The sequence below is a fragment of the Ursus arctos genome, unplaced genomic scaffold, assembly GCF_023065955.2.
Source record: "Ursus arctos isolate Adak ecotype North America unplaced genomic scaffold, UrsArc2.0 scaffold_1, whole genome shotgun sequence".
Taxonomy (NCBI): Eukaryota; Metazoa; Chordata; class Mammalia; order Carnivora; family Ursidae; genus Ursus; species Ursus arctos.
This window is the reverse complement of record NW_026622763.1, coordinates 60,120,315-60,134,350: the sequence shown is the minus strand read 5'-3', so window position 1 is coordinate 60,134,350 and position 14,036 is coordinate 60,120,315. Positions and strand designations below refer to the sequence as shown.

General features: G+C 38.3%; 1 protein-coding gene and 1 pseudogene across 1 annotated transcript in view; both read right to left on the bottom strand.

Moving 5' to 3' along the window:
* PPP1R1C (protein phosphatase 1 regulatory inhibitor subunit 1C) overlaps window positions 1-14,036 on the bottom strand; it is a 113,987-nt gene that overhangs the window by 54,681 nt on the left and 45,270 nt on the right. Inside the window, exon 3 of the mRNA XM_026492393.2 lies at window positions 372-409. Within this exon, the coding sequence (XP_026348178.1) occupies window positions 372-409 (38 nt within the window). The remainder of the gene's footprint in view (window positions 1-371; window positions 410-14,036) is intronic.
* On the bottom strand, window positions 2,233-7,570 carry LOC113247835 (mitochondrial-processing peptidase subunit alpha-like; annotated as a pseudogene).

The following is a 14,036-nucleotide window of genomic DNA, read 5'->3' as shown; positions in this document are numbered from 1 at the left end:
GCACATACCTGAAGACCCTTTAAGAGGTCCCTGCTCCCCATTTTCTTGTTCCAGGATTCCAACATTGGCTGGCCCTAGCCTGTAGTTGGTCATAAACAACTAGTAACTAAATTGAAAATATCGATACCATATCTTTGTCACTAAAAGCAATGGTTTATTCTACAAGTTTTTTCAGGGGTTGTCATTTCATAGGTTGAGAACCAAAGTAGAGGCAGAGATTTAATGACCCCATTTTACCATTTCTTCAGTCAGGAAAAGCAAACTAGTTTTTACATCAGTTGTATTGACATATCTTATAAAACATTAAACCAACCTAATTACGTTTTTAATTGACTTGAACACCTATTCATACAAAATATAAGAAAACTTACTTCGGCTTGGGTGTTTGTCACCCTCTTGTCATCTATTTCTGCAAGAGAAGTAGATATATTTCATTAGAAAGGTGGTTTCTTCTTCATAATATGCATATTAACATTTTTGACAATTAGATAAAAATAATTTAATAATCACTTTGTTTTTTTTTTTTTTTTTAATTTTTATTTATTTATTTGACAGAGAGCACAAGCAAGAGGAGTGGCAGGCAGAGGGAGAGGGAGAAGCAGACTCCCTGCTGAGCAAGAATCCCTGTGCAGGGCTTGATCCCAGGACCACGAGATCATGACCTGAGCCAAAGGCAGGCGCTTGGCCACCAGTGACCCCGCCTTATGTTTATATAACATCTGTGGCTTAGGGAAAGGGGGACAGAAGGAGATGGTTTCCTTCTGAGATAATCTTTTCCCTAAGTTTTAAAAAAGGCAGTCAAAAAAAAAAAAAAAAAGGCATCCCTCTTGAAATTCCAAATTGCCCTCCTTCCAGTAATCCAGAAAGGAAACCAGGGAAATGGCCCTTGAACCAACAGTTGGTGTCATCAACCTCACAGTGCTAAGGCATAAACAATCTCCTCTGTGGATTTTGCTGTCAGTCTACTCACTACAGCTTGTCAAATTTCCTCAAGTCGGCCATTAAGCTGAACAAAGATTCTTTTCCATTCTGCCCAATCACTCTGACTCTGAGAGTAGCAGCACCCTGTTTTCCATATGCCCCCGGAAAGAATCAGCTACTTTGTCAGAAATATTTCTTATGACAAACCTAGGGAATCGTGTAGGCTCTCTGTATAAAAAGGAATGTGAGGAAGGGGAGAGAGGAGGAAGAGGTGCTCACATGCTGCCTTTCAATGGGTGGAGGACATTCTGGGCTGAGTTTCTTTCATACCTCCTCATCTACTTTACATGGATCTTGACAATTTTTTTTAAATATTTAAATGTTTAGTTGACTTCCTTAAAACATCTGTCCCTCTCTCACCTGTAGTGCAGAGGCTGGGTTTCTTTACGTTTCAAAAAACAGGACTTGGAGGGGCACCTGCATGGCTCAGTTAGTTAATTGTCCCACTCCTGATCTCAGCTCAGGTCTTGATCTCAGCGTCATTAGTTCAAGCCCCAGGTTGGGCTTCACCCTGGGCATGGAGCCTACTTAAAAAAGAAAAAAATAGGACTTGGAGACTCTCTTCTCCAACCAAACTGCAGCCAGATGTTGTGCAATCCTCTAATAGCCGGGTGCCACGGACTACTGCAGCATCGCAACAACTGGAGGCATTCAATGTGGGTTCACACTTGGGACCCCGGGCTGAGGTAGGGGGTAGTTGTTCAAGTCTGCAAACCACAAAGCTATCCTATATTACCAAAGCCACCTGACTTCAATTCTTCTGAAACATCTAGACATGCAGAACCTAGAGCTCCTTAGTCTCCTACCTTTTAAAACATTCACAGGCTTTGCAGTTACCCAGCCAGCAATTTTAAGAAACCCTGCCCCATGCTGGGCAGGGTTGCCTGGCCCTCCCCCCCCCAGGGAGGAGGCAGTCTGGTGCTGGCTGACACACTGATGCCTGCTAATCTCAGGGAACACAGGACAGAGGTAGGAACGCTAACCTGATTTTCTAAAGCAGGCTGCGTTTAACATTCCTGCACTTCATCCTATTTCTCCCTGCAAGGTGAAGTAAACCTTTTATTCCACTGAGTGGCATATTTAAAACTGAAGGCAGGAAATTGAGCTGTGCTCAGTGGCATTAAATTTGTTCAAGTTTAAGAGAAAGGTCCTCCTACACTTTGCACCGCTTATGAATTTTGGCACTAAATTCACATCCAAGGAAACAGGCCTCAACACGGGCTCTCTAGAGCTCGCGATCAGAGTGGGATCTCAGAGGGTCTTTACCAGAAGAGCTCGGAGGGTCTTTACCAGAAGAGCCCTGATGTCCTGCGCAGGCATGTGTCTTCGCTCCACAATGCAGCCAGAGGGCTTGAGAGTCAGCCGGTCAGTCAAATCGCCCGGAGGAGCCACTGTAGGCTTCCCGCAGAACATTTTAGAAGCAACTCTGTGGATGTCTTTCAGCTTCGCATTACAGATGAGTGTGTACAGTTCCAAGGGCAGCTTTCTAGAACCGGTCGCCAGCACCTGCCTCCCTACATCCGTGAAGATCACAGGCCTGCACTCCAGGTTCAGCATTAGCACGGATGTGAGCCGTGCCTTGGCTCGCTCCAGCGCCACCACCCCCACATTCCAGCCATTAAAATGAATTTCTTCATGATGATTTCCACCCTTTCTCGAACCTGTCCAGGGTCAGCCCCGTTGTGGAACCAACAGGAGGTCCGTGTCCCTGTTGCTGTGGTGGTGGTGCTGGTGGTGGTTGTGGGCGGGGGGGTTTGCAGTGCTGTACATCCAGTGGTGCCTGTTCAGCACACTGACGTAGAGCCCGGCAAACATGCCCTTGCTGCGCCGCCAGAAGGAGCTGCCACTTCCCAACCTGTTCAGCACATGAAGGGATGAAAACTTCCTCCAAGAAGGAACAGCTCTCCAGTCCAATCCTGACGTGCGTGAGCTCGGGGAACGGGGCAGGGCCCAGGCGACGTTGGGCTGTCGTTTTCCAGCCTGACAACCTCCCCCAGTGGACTAGGATACTGATCTGACCATGTCCTCAGCCTCTTCACAGGCCCAGGCCGGGCGGGTTCCCAGGAGGTACTTCCGGGCGCATTCTACCAGGTGCGCATGCTCCGACCCACCCCGGCCCGCGCTGGGGGCTCTGGGTTGTAGTTAGTAGTTTGTGAGAAATGAAGCACTTCTCCATCAATCTTCGCTGTATTTTCTGTGGTGCAGAAACGGTGGAGACCCTGTGTTCTCCCGGTCAACAGTCTCAGGAATCACCTCGGGGAGAAGAGGTTCTGGGTCTGGCCGCCTACGGAGGGCCTCCAGCTCAGACGGACAGGCATCCGGGTCTTCTCCATGTCTTCCTCTGGGAGCCTGGGGTGCGGGACCACGCCCGCAGTGAGCCAGCCTCGGTGTGTGGCGTCTACAGTCAGAAGAGGCAGCGCACGCGGTGCTCTCGACGCCTGCCAGACACATGGACTAGCCCGCGTGTTTCCAAGGTAAGCCGAACTTCTCCTTTGCTCAGATCCATCAGTAGGTGAAAATGCCAATTTTCCCACTAAGATGTTTTGCCTCATATCTCGATTCTGAATTAATAAGAATTCCTACCGTACAAAATTACAAAATTGTCCAGACTTGTTTGGGGATGCCACGTGGAAGCGCGTTACCCAGTGTGGTTACTTCACTTTCAAACTTTTCCTGCCCATCAGCTGTAGCCAAAATGGGTGTGAGCACTGCGGGTAAGAGAGAAGAGTGCGGGGCATGGGGAAGAGCACCGCCGCCGCTGAACTGTGTGTGTGCATGGCCTCCAGAGCCGGCCTCCCGCGGCGCCCTGGCTGCTCTGCCTCCCTCACCCTAGCCGCCATGGGGGGTCTCCCCCGCCTCTTGCCTTATTGGCCCAGTTACCCTTTTCTGACTCTTAGGTGAGTGCCAAAGCTGAGAGACTGAGCCCATGGTCCAAACACTGAACAAGCAGTTCATCAAAGAATAACTGCCTAGAGACAGTGATATAGATCTGCATTTACCGACATGAAAACATATATTATGTAAATTGAAAGGATTTCAAAACTATAGATAAGTGTTTTTATTTCATAAAGTATAGATAAACTATCTGGAGAGAGACGATAGAGAAATGCATGTATATTCATAGAAGGTTATGTTTAGTATCTTAACTCTAGTTCTCTCTGATGATTCAATAACTCGTTCCATCTTCTCTCTACCCAGACTGTTCCTTTTTCTAGTGAACATGCATTACTTTTATAATGAAAAACTCTATGTATCATGTGGGTATGTAGAAACACATATATGTAGTAAAAGTTCTACGTAGGTCCACAGTGCAGAAAGTTGATATTTCTTATAGTAAGAGATCAAAATAGGGAAGCAGCAAAAAATAAATTAATTAAATAAAATAAATTTTAAAAATAGAAATAAAAAATAGACAAGCCGCTAGAATGAATAGTATATGGCACTATTGCTTATTCTAATCTTATGTCTTGATTACTAGATTTTTAGAAGTTATGGAACCTTCTAATGAATTTACCATCCCTTGTATAGGGTAGGCAAACAGGAACTTTTGGCTGAGGACAGCAATTACAATTGTTTGATATAATCAATCACTGGAAGTATCTAGGTGATTATCAGATAGCTATGAATATACTTAATTGAGCAATCTATCAATGCAGAATCTTTTGCTACCATCTTTTAAGTAAATACCAAATATGATCCACTTTAATAATGCATATATTGTGATCCATTAGATCATTAAATGCCAGTGGTGTTTCTTTTTCTTTTCTTTTTTTTTAAAGATCTATTTATTTACTTTAGACAGAGAGCACAAAGTGGAGGGGCTGAAGAGAGGGAGAGAGAAGCTCAAGCAGACTCCACTCTGAGCGGGGAGCCCCCTCTGGGCTCCATCTCAGACCCTGAGATCACGACCTGAGCTGAAACCAAGAGTAAGAGGCTTAACCAAATGTGCCACCCAGGCACTCCGACCAGTGGTGTTTCTTAATATTTTATTTGTGCCCTAGGAGTTTTCAGAATTCAGCCCAGGACTCAGAACCTATTGTTTTAAGAACAAAATGGTGTCCAGTCATTCAGCCTTGTGCTTTCCTACTGTCTGAGTATAACACACACTAAAACTGTCTTCCCAAGGCAACTGTGTAGACTTCACTAATTGCATAATTCAATGAAAAAGGTTTTTATTCTTCTTAGTTTTTCTTATTAATATTTGTCTTGAACTGATTGATTATGTTAGCCAGATAAAAGTCCTTTTTAAAAAACATAGAATTTTGTTTTACATTATAAGCTTGTTTTGCCTGACTCCCAAATTAGCTTATATTTCTTCTCTACTCTGAATTTTGGGGGAGTATCAAAAAAAGAAACATAAATTATATTTTGTTTAGAATTCAAACATAAGGTTTTTTTTCCACTTCATTCATTTGAGACTTGTACTAATTAGCTGGCAGAAATTTAGTCTATTTTAGTCACCGGACAACAAATCATAATCATACATGTTTGTTATATGATCATATGTTCATTTTATTTTGCTGAAAATATTAGAACACAATAAGAAGAACTGCATATTTTGTGATTTCAGTTATTTCACACCAAAAGACAAAAACAGAAATAACTAATCCTAAAATGTGGTAATTTCCTTTCATCAATTTACAGAATTGCAGGTTGAGGCAGAGAAGCAACATTCTGCTGTGTTGTTGCAATGATCTCACATTTGTTTTGATGGGGGAGTGTCATAGGAGAAAGTAGTGTGGCCAGTCATCATCCCGTCCAATAGAATTCACTACAATAGGATTGAATTTCATGAAACCACTATTCTTGTATGTGATGACAGGTCTTTCTCTTACACACACATCCCAGCTAGATTATTTTATTTATCAAGGCATTCCTTTGGCATTGTCTAAACATAACTATTAACAGACAGAGTTAGAGCCAAATATGCCTGCTCAAACAGGAGGGAGGAAATTGAGATTTCCCAATATCCTTTTCTTTCCATGGCAAAGACCATGGGTTTGTTTTCATGGATTCTTATTTTATCTGACCAATTTGGCATGGAACCAGTGCTCTGGACACCTAAAGCATATGTAGAAGTTTATTATAAATATTAATTTTGAATTGCTTTTGTGGTCAGTGACACTCACTTGATCCAGTGTGTACACTCCATCATTTTACTGCAATGTGATAAATTTAGTTTCCATAGCTTTTCTTCTTTGTAGCAGTTGCCATAAAAACTGTGCTTTAATCTGTTAGTTGCCTGTGACTTTGTTGGAATAATAGATAAGAAAAATCAGATTCTCTCAACCCTATTGTCTCTACCAAAGGAGAGTTCAGGAATGAACATTGGAATGGCATCTTTTAAATGACTCTTTGCCATCCACATTGAGGTTTCTGTTGGATTGTCTCCTTGTAGGTATACTTAAGATTGTCACTTGATGTTCTAACTCATACATATTTCTCTACTTAGGAAGATGGCTATAAAATCAAGTGAAAAGAAGTCTAAATTCTAGAAAGATTTTGTGTATAACCTCCACATTCTAGTTGCTCATCATACCATGATGCCACCAAGCTTTCTGCTGTGTAGGTTTATTTCATACAATAAATTGACTGCTTATGTTACATTAACAAAAACCTGGGTGAAAATTGATTCAAGGTTCTTAATTTCCCATCAATTAAATGTTTTATTGTATGTGTAATTAGGTGTTTGATCCATTAACTTATAGCACTTTCCATAATTTTTATTAATAACAAAAAAATATTGCCTCTATCCCATATTAAGCAATCTAAGTGCTTCTGCAGACAGATCCTCTACAGTGATTGTAGGAGCAGAGGTCATTGACACCTTTATACATAAATGATAATTATTCAAAACCATCCCTTAAAATAAATCCTGGAAGAGATCAGACTAATTTCCTGGATTACCTTGAACCAAAAATAAATAAATAAGTAAATAAAATTTTTATTTATTTTGCTAATATTTTTGTTAGATACAGTATCACTTAAAACTTTTTCTACCAAATTTATCATTAAAAATCATCAATCTATAGTTGATGCTTTATAATTTTTTAAAAATATAAGAAAAATATATAGTATGAATCATTGTATTACCACATTTTTTTAAAGTTTTATAAAGTATTAACCATCCATCTTCACTAAACTTGAAATATTTCATAGGCATCTTTATATCCAAAAACAGATGGCTTAAATATATTTGAAGATATGGAGAGATCATTATTTGTCTGTCAACATTCACTCCTATATGCTAGTCAAATTTTTTATTAATAAATATTTTCTGCGTATCTCCTGAGGCAGTGAGACTCATCTAATGTATCTGTAAGAATTCTATATGCCTTCACAGCAGGGTTTGAATTGGAAAATAGAGGGCATGTGAATTTAAAAAGCATGATGACAAAGTAATAATCTTTTGACTAATTTTTTTTTCATTTAAAAAAATGTCCATCAGTGAAAATACTGCAGCTCATGTGGTAATGATATTTAGTTACCAAGAAAAACCAGGACTAGCTCTAATGAATCTTACCACTTTTCCCTGGATAGTTCTGTACTGAAAAACTCCCTCATTAAACCACAGTATTCCAGCTGCCATAGTAAATATTACTATAAGTTGATTTTTCACCGCTTCTACTAATCTACTAACAAGAGAGTAAACACTACAACCGCACAGACTTTACACACTAGCCAGCATCTAAATTATTCTTCCCCTTTTTTCAGAAATACTAATAACAAATTGAGCACAGAAAATTGCAGAATAAGTCTCATTCATGCACATGTTTTTCCCCCATTTCTTTTTCTATCCTATTGAGCTAATGTTTGAATCTTTTCCCATCAAGTTCCTCAGTAAAATTCAAAGTATTCAGATAAGGATAGGTTATTTTCACATGCAGCCTGTATGTGTTGCTAGATTATTAAAGGCTTAGCTGTGGTTTTTGTTTTTGTTTAAAATCAGAATGTACTTCCTTCTCTATGGGAAACTTCTCTGATTATTTAGAGAGAATGTTTTTGATTCTCTTCTTTTTAAAGTTAGTGAAGAGAAAATATTTGCTATAATACAATCTGGTTGAAATTGCAGTAAAATGTGTTCTGGGACTCATACTTTAGGAAATGTATGCAAAGCACACCCAAATTAATAAATGATGTGGGAAAAAAAACCCTTCTACATTAAAATATTTTTCTTTGAAATTTCTCTCTCAGCTTTGCAATTGTTTTATACTCCAATTTATTGTAAAAGTACAAGTACTGGGTTATGGGTGACAAGTGGACAGATATGACTAAGTTAGTATTTATTTTGTCAAGGGCCTAGAATAAGATAATTAAGCAAATCTGTGGGATTGATGCATGATCTGTTACCAGATGTGACACTGATCAGAGAACCAATGAGGGAGGCATCTGAATGGGTAGTCCAGAGATACTATTGCAAGTTAACATGTGGACAAGCAGAAGGTTGCAGAGTGTCAAGTGGGGAGGAGAGGCAGCATTTTTGTATCCGAAAGACAGAATTGGAAGATAGAGTTCTGAGAGGCAGTTCAATCCTAAAGACCAGAATTGGGATTTCAGGTTACAGGACAAGCTGACAGGCTCATATAAATAGGTGGTAAATACCAACTTTCATGAAACAAAGTGTTAAGACCAGAGACACAGCCATTGAGAGTCTGGGCTGTTAGAAAATGTTTACTAAGAGACAATAGAAATTACATTGGGATAGTCACAGAGTTAGGAAAGTAAACAGAACAACAACAAAAAATACCTTCTTTAATAATACATTTTGAGGTTTTGCTTGGGGTAGTGTGTACCAGTTCACAGCAGGCCAGTGATACCGCTTATTAGAACTAGAAAAGCAAGGTAAATTAGAGAATGCATCAAGACCTTCAAAGCAAACTACAGAGATCAGAGACCTTTCAGAGTGAGAGGCTGACGAGTCCTATTTGACCACTGTAGGGGAACAGAGAATCCAGAGGTTTTGGTGATTGTGTTGGACTAGAGTAATAAAACTGAAAACTTGCTCAGCATATCTTACAGTTGTATGTTCCACTCCTTGTCTAATAAATGGTGTTATCTGCTTGGCAGAAAATGGGGAAACTATTCTAGATCCTTACTGTACTTGCAATCAGCTTTTCTTTTAATTTTTCCTAGCACTAATTTGTGGAAAAAAATTAATTCTGTTCTGCAGAGAAGTAGCATCAGAGCAAAGCAATTTATAGTCTTCTTTTTGAGGTGCCCTGGAGATTTAATCATAAGGACGTTGGTGCTATCTTTGACAGTCTCAGAAGGAATTTATCATCAGATCTCTGAAAACAGCAGTGAAATCTAAATGATCACATTTCAGCAGATTCTCTATTTTGGTATCTAACATATTTGAAGGTAGAACATCTTTCTTTCCAGAGACCCTTGGATCACAATTGTGAGATCATTTGTGGCTGTGCAATACAGAGAAGGACAGAGTTAAAGACAGAAATTCTATAGATGGCTTTAGGTCTACTAGTTCAAAAACAATCACTGACCCATGAACCTTCAGGACTGAATAAGATAAATCATTTACAAATGAAAGAAATTGCCGTGCACAGCCCAGTTCTTCATTTTGTATGTGTCATTACCTTGTGGTTTTAGCATTCTAGCATAGAATCAGTCAGTCTAAAGTGCCAGAGAAATCTATCATGTATTTCTTACATTGAGTGGAGGACTAAAACACTCCCTGTTTCGTTTAGTAGAGCAATGCAAAATCTCCTAAGACAGCTATAGTGAAGCTTCTGTTCCTGACTTATTATCAAACTCTCCACTTTTCAAAATGAGCTCTAGTCAGCAGCCTTTTTGCTAAAAGCCTGCTGGGCTCTGTTGGAGGCCTATCATTTGGGACTGTGAGTTAAGCCACTAGGCAGTGGTTTCAGCTGTGTTTTTCTTTGAGCTCTTAGATTTAGTCAAAACTGGTGCCCAAATTAAAACCACCAGAGCAATGAATTTATATGCACTGGAAAGGGGACATGGGGAAAAGAAGCAAACAGTAGAAATAGTTTCATCCTGTTGTGCCAAGATTCACACAGCTGTATTGTTCTTTCAATATTATTTATAGCTTTCCACTTTTAATTGATAGAAGTAGAGACATAACCTCATTACCAAATAGGTTTTTATCTCTCAGAGCCCCCTACGAAATAGTTCATTTTAGATGAGAATCAGATACAAAGTATTCTGTGTGGAAATAGTGAAGGAGATGACAAGGAAAACACAAATGGATCGTGTTGGTTTATTAAGAACTCTCAACCAGCAGTTGTCTTGTGAGAGAGTTTAGAAATCTTCCAAACTACTTTTATGTTTATATTTCATCATTTCTGCTGCCATTTCCAAACACAGTAAAAGAAGAACAGAAAAATCAGATCATTTAAAACCTCAGAAGTCTGCTTTTCATTAGTATTCTTGATTCTCATAAACTTAGTTTCTCTTATAAAGCATTTTATCCTACCACAGAACCAGCTTACATGAGGGCCAAAGAACTGTTGCATCATCTTATCAGTTGTGATTTTCAATCATTGGTAAAGTTTTTCTGCCTATTTGGAGTTTAGACTTTGCACATTTGCTCCAGGAAAAGAAACTGATTCCTTTAATGCATGTTTTTTTTTTTTTTTTCAGGAGGTGGTGGGGAATGACATCAGTTTAATAATCTACACTTGTTTTAGTAATTCTAATTTTTAAAAATTCTGTTTTTCATAGGATTACTTAAAGAACTGGTTATAAATTAGACACTTTATTTTTGCATTAGTTTTATAGATTTATTTAAAATTAATTATCAGATGTTTCAGGCCATGTGGACAACCAATCAAGTCATTATTTAATAAGCACTTATTAAATGTGCTCTGTGTCATTTTTACCTAATATACTTAAAACTAGTTAGGATTTGAATAATTCAGCTTTTAACCATAAACACTAAAATTTTATTATTTTATCACATAGGATATCACAAAGATATTCTTAGCAGAGACCCCAGATGAAGTCCTATAACTAGGTGCCTTATAAGTAAGAGTAGGAGAAATGATTGAGAACATTATTCAGAGGTCAGTCAGTTGAACAGTAATGATAGAAAATTTTGAGGAAATTTTGAGAGCTTTAGAGATGGGTCTGAGTAGCACTAGAGTTGGAAAAGAATTAGTTGCTTAGCAGTATTTGGAATATTTAGTATATTTAGTTAATCTTTTTACTCCATAGAATATTTCCTCTTTTTTTATACTAGCTGCCAAAATTGACAATGACTTTTTAACTCTGCTTATTTTTTAATCTTGCTATTTGATATCCTCCATTGAAAAACACTTTTTTTTTCCAAACTTTTGCATTTCAACTGTGTAGACACACCACTGTGAATTTCAAAAATAATTTTATCTGAGTAATTCTACTATGAGTAGACCATTGTAAAATGACATAAAGTAAAATAGCAATCTCCTTTTAATGAGAATGTTCTATAGCAAAAGGCAAATGTTCCTTAATTTTTAGTTGTAAATGGAAGATATAGTCCTAAAAGTTAACAAAGTGTCACTCTACACATTAAGTACCTGTGAGTACCTATAACAACATGATAATATTTTCATGGCTTAATCATGTGAAGGCATCCTATCACTGATGGTAAATGTTTCTGTTAGTAATGGGAAGAAAGGCCAGTGGAACTATCTTTAAACTTCTACTCTACGTAACTTCTTGTAGAAAAAGTCTTAAAAGCCGTGGAAAATATGGAAGTTAGCTTTTGTCAGTAGATCGTCTATAAATATATACCTCAAATTCTGAGTAATAATTTTCAAGAAAGGATACTTTATTCACTCAGTTTTAAAGATTGAAGGAATTAAATATCTGTGTAATCAGGTTCTCTTTTCAACTCTTGATATTTTACCTGTCCTGGAAATCTTAACCTTCACGCTGTTTCTCAATTTTTTTGTCTCATATATAATTTACTTGAGGATTTCACAGTATAGAAAGCAATGACTATAGTAGATACATGGAAGAACTATTAGACAAAAAAGTACCATGATTAGATACTACTTCGATATTTTTAGCACCAAGTTCAGATAAGACAACAGAAAAAAATTATGTGTGTGTGTGTATATCAGGAGGGAAAACAGCTTTATATTTACCTGTATGTCTTTAAACTTTTTTCCTATGAAGGTATTATAGGAGGAAGATTAAATGAAAACCCATATTTAAATGCAGTTTATCAGTTATATGACAGATTGTGTTTTTTAGCAAGGCTGTCACCAGGGATCTAAAATTCATCCAATATTAACAATAGTTTATTGGATGTGTAATATGTGTAGGGCATCCTGCTGGGAAATGGGGTCCAACCCTTCTAGAGAACTTAAACTCTATTGAAAGAGACAGGCAAAGAAATAACCACAGTACAGTGTGATAATTAAAGGCCATAATAGAGGAAGCACAGGTGTGGTAGAAGCATATGTCAAGGGTATCAAACTTACCTTTGGCAGAGCTGGAAAGATTTCTTGGAGGTGAAAAGACATCCAACATATGTGGCCAGGAAAGGTAGGTGGGATAGGGAAAGTTGATGGGACAAGGAAGTTGGGTGGAGTGGGACTAAGGAGGAGAAGAGATTTTAATCAGAAGAAACAATTTGTGGGAATGTCCTGAGGTGTGAGAGAGCATGACAATTTTTTAGAAATTGAACAAAACTCATGTATTGGACTATAGAATGCCAGGGTTAGGTTCAGAGAGAAAAGGGTGAAGACTTAAGAAGGAGTTGGATAATTTGGGGTTTTGTAATAATATTAAGAAGTTTGGACTTTATTCTGAAGTAATGAGAAACCACTGATGGGTTTTAGGCAGAAAAGGGCATGATTAGATTTCCCTTGTAGAAAGATCGTTCTGACAGTTGTGTGGAGAATGGATTGTAGGAGTCCATTTGGATATATAGCTAGTTCACCTAGGAAGGTATTTTAGTAATTCCTGTGATAGAATATGATGATCTGAACAAGGTTAGAGAGAGGTTTAAGAGAAAGAATGCACTGGACTTTGTGACTGACTGGGTGAGGGAGGGGAGTGACAAAGAAGAAAAAGGAAGCCAAATATGGTATCAATTTCTGGCTCATAATTTGAGTACTCATGGAATTGTTTATTTTGAGGTACTTATTGATGATCCAGGTAGGAAGAGTTCAGAAATTGTCTTAGAAGTGAAAACAGAACAAAGATAACAGGTCTGGGAGTCATCAGCATGTAGGTGGTCAGTGATGCCATGGGAAAGGATGACAATGCCCAAAGGGTGGAGAACTAGAGAAGTGGAGGGCCCACGTGACAACCCTATTAAGAAAGTGAAGAGGTAGGCTGGGAAAAATATGTCTATAAGACAAAGGAGCAGCCAATGGGTAGATGGATAAACTTCCCTGGTCGCGTATATGATTTAAGTCATTCTTCAGAGTGGATATGAATTTGTCCTGGGTCATCCATTCCATTTTTAAACTCTTGTCACGTGTGTAAACTGCTTGCACAAGGCTTGCTGTCTAGATAATTTGTTTTGTACTGTATCTGGATGTGTGGATAGATAGATAGATAGATATAGATACTGTGTTGATCTTTTTCCTTTTTGTTCATGTATTATGCTTGATTTCAGCATGAATGGCAATGTAGCAGATAAATACTTTTTTGCCTGTTTTTTTGCTCTTAATTTTAAAAACCAGCATATTTGAGAAGGTTCAGTACAATAGCCACATTTCAGACTTTTTGAGCAGGTTTGGCAGGAGGTCAGGGATATCATAAGACTTGTTGGAAATCAGTTCTTGTAAAATAAAATGTTGGTGGTTTAAGAAAATAATTCAGGGACAGATGGATCAAATTTACTTCCACACACATGAATTTGAATATGAAGTGGTTGACCAAATGCATTTTGCACTCATCTAAACATAACTCTGTGAATATTGAGTTTTAAAAATGCTGATTTGTGTGTTCTTTTACTCTTCTACTATTTGGCCATCATCTTTTACTAGTTAATTCCTTTGATTTCTCTGGTGGCTTAATGTTTGGAGTTGCATACATAATTTTAAGGAAGGAAGTGCATACCAAAACTGCAATGAGAT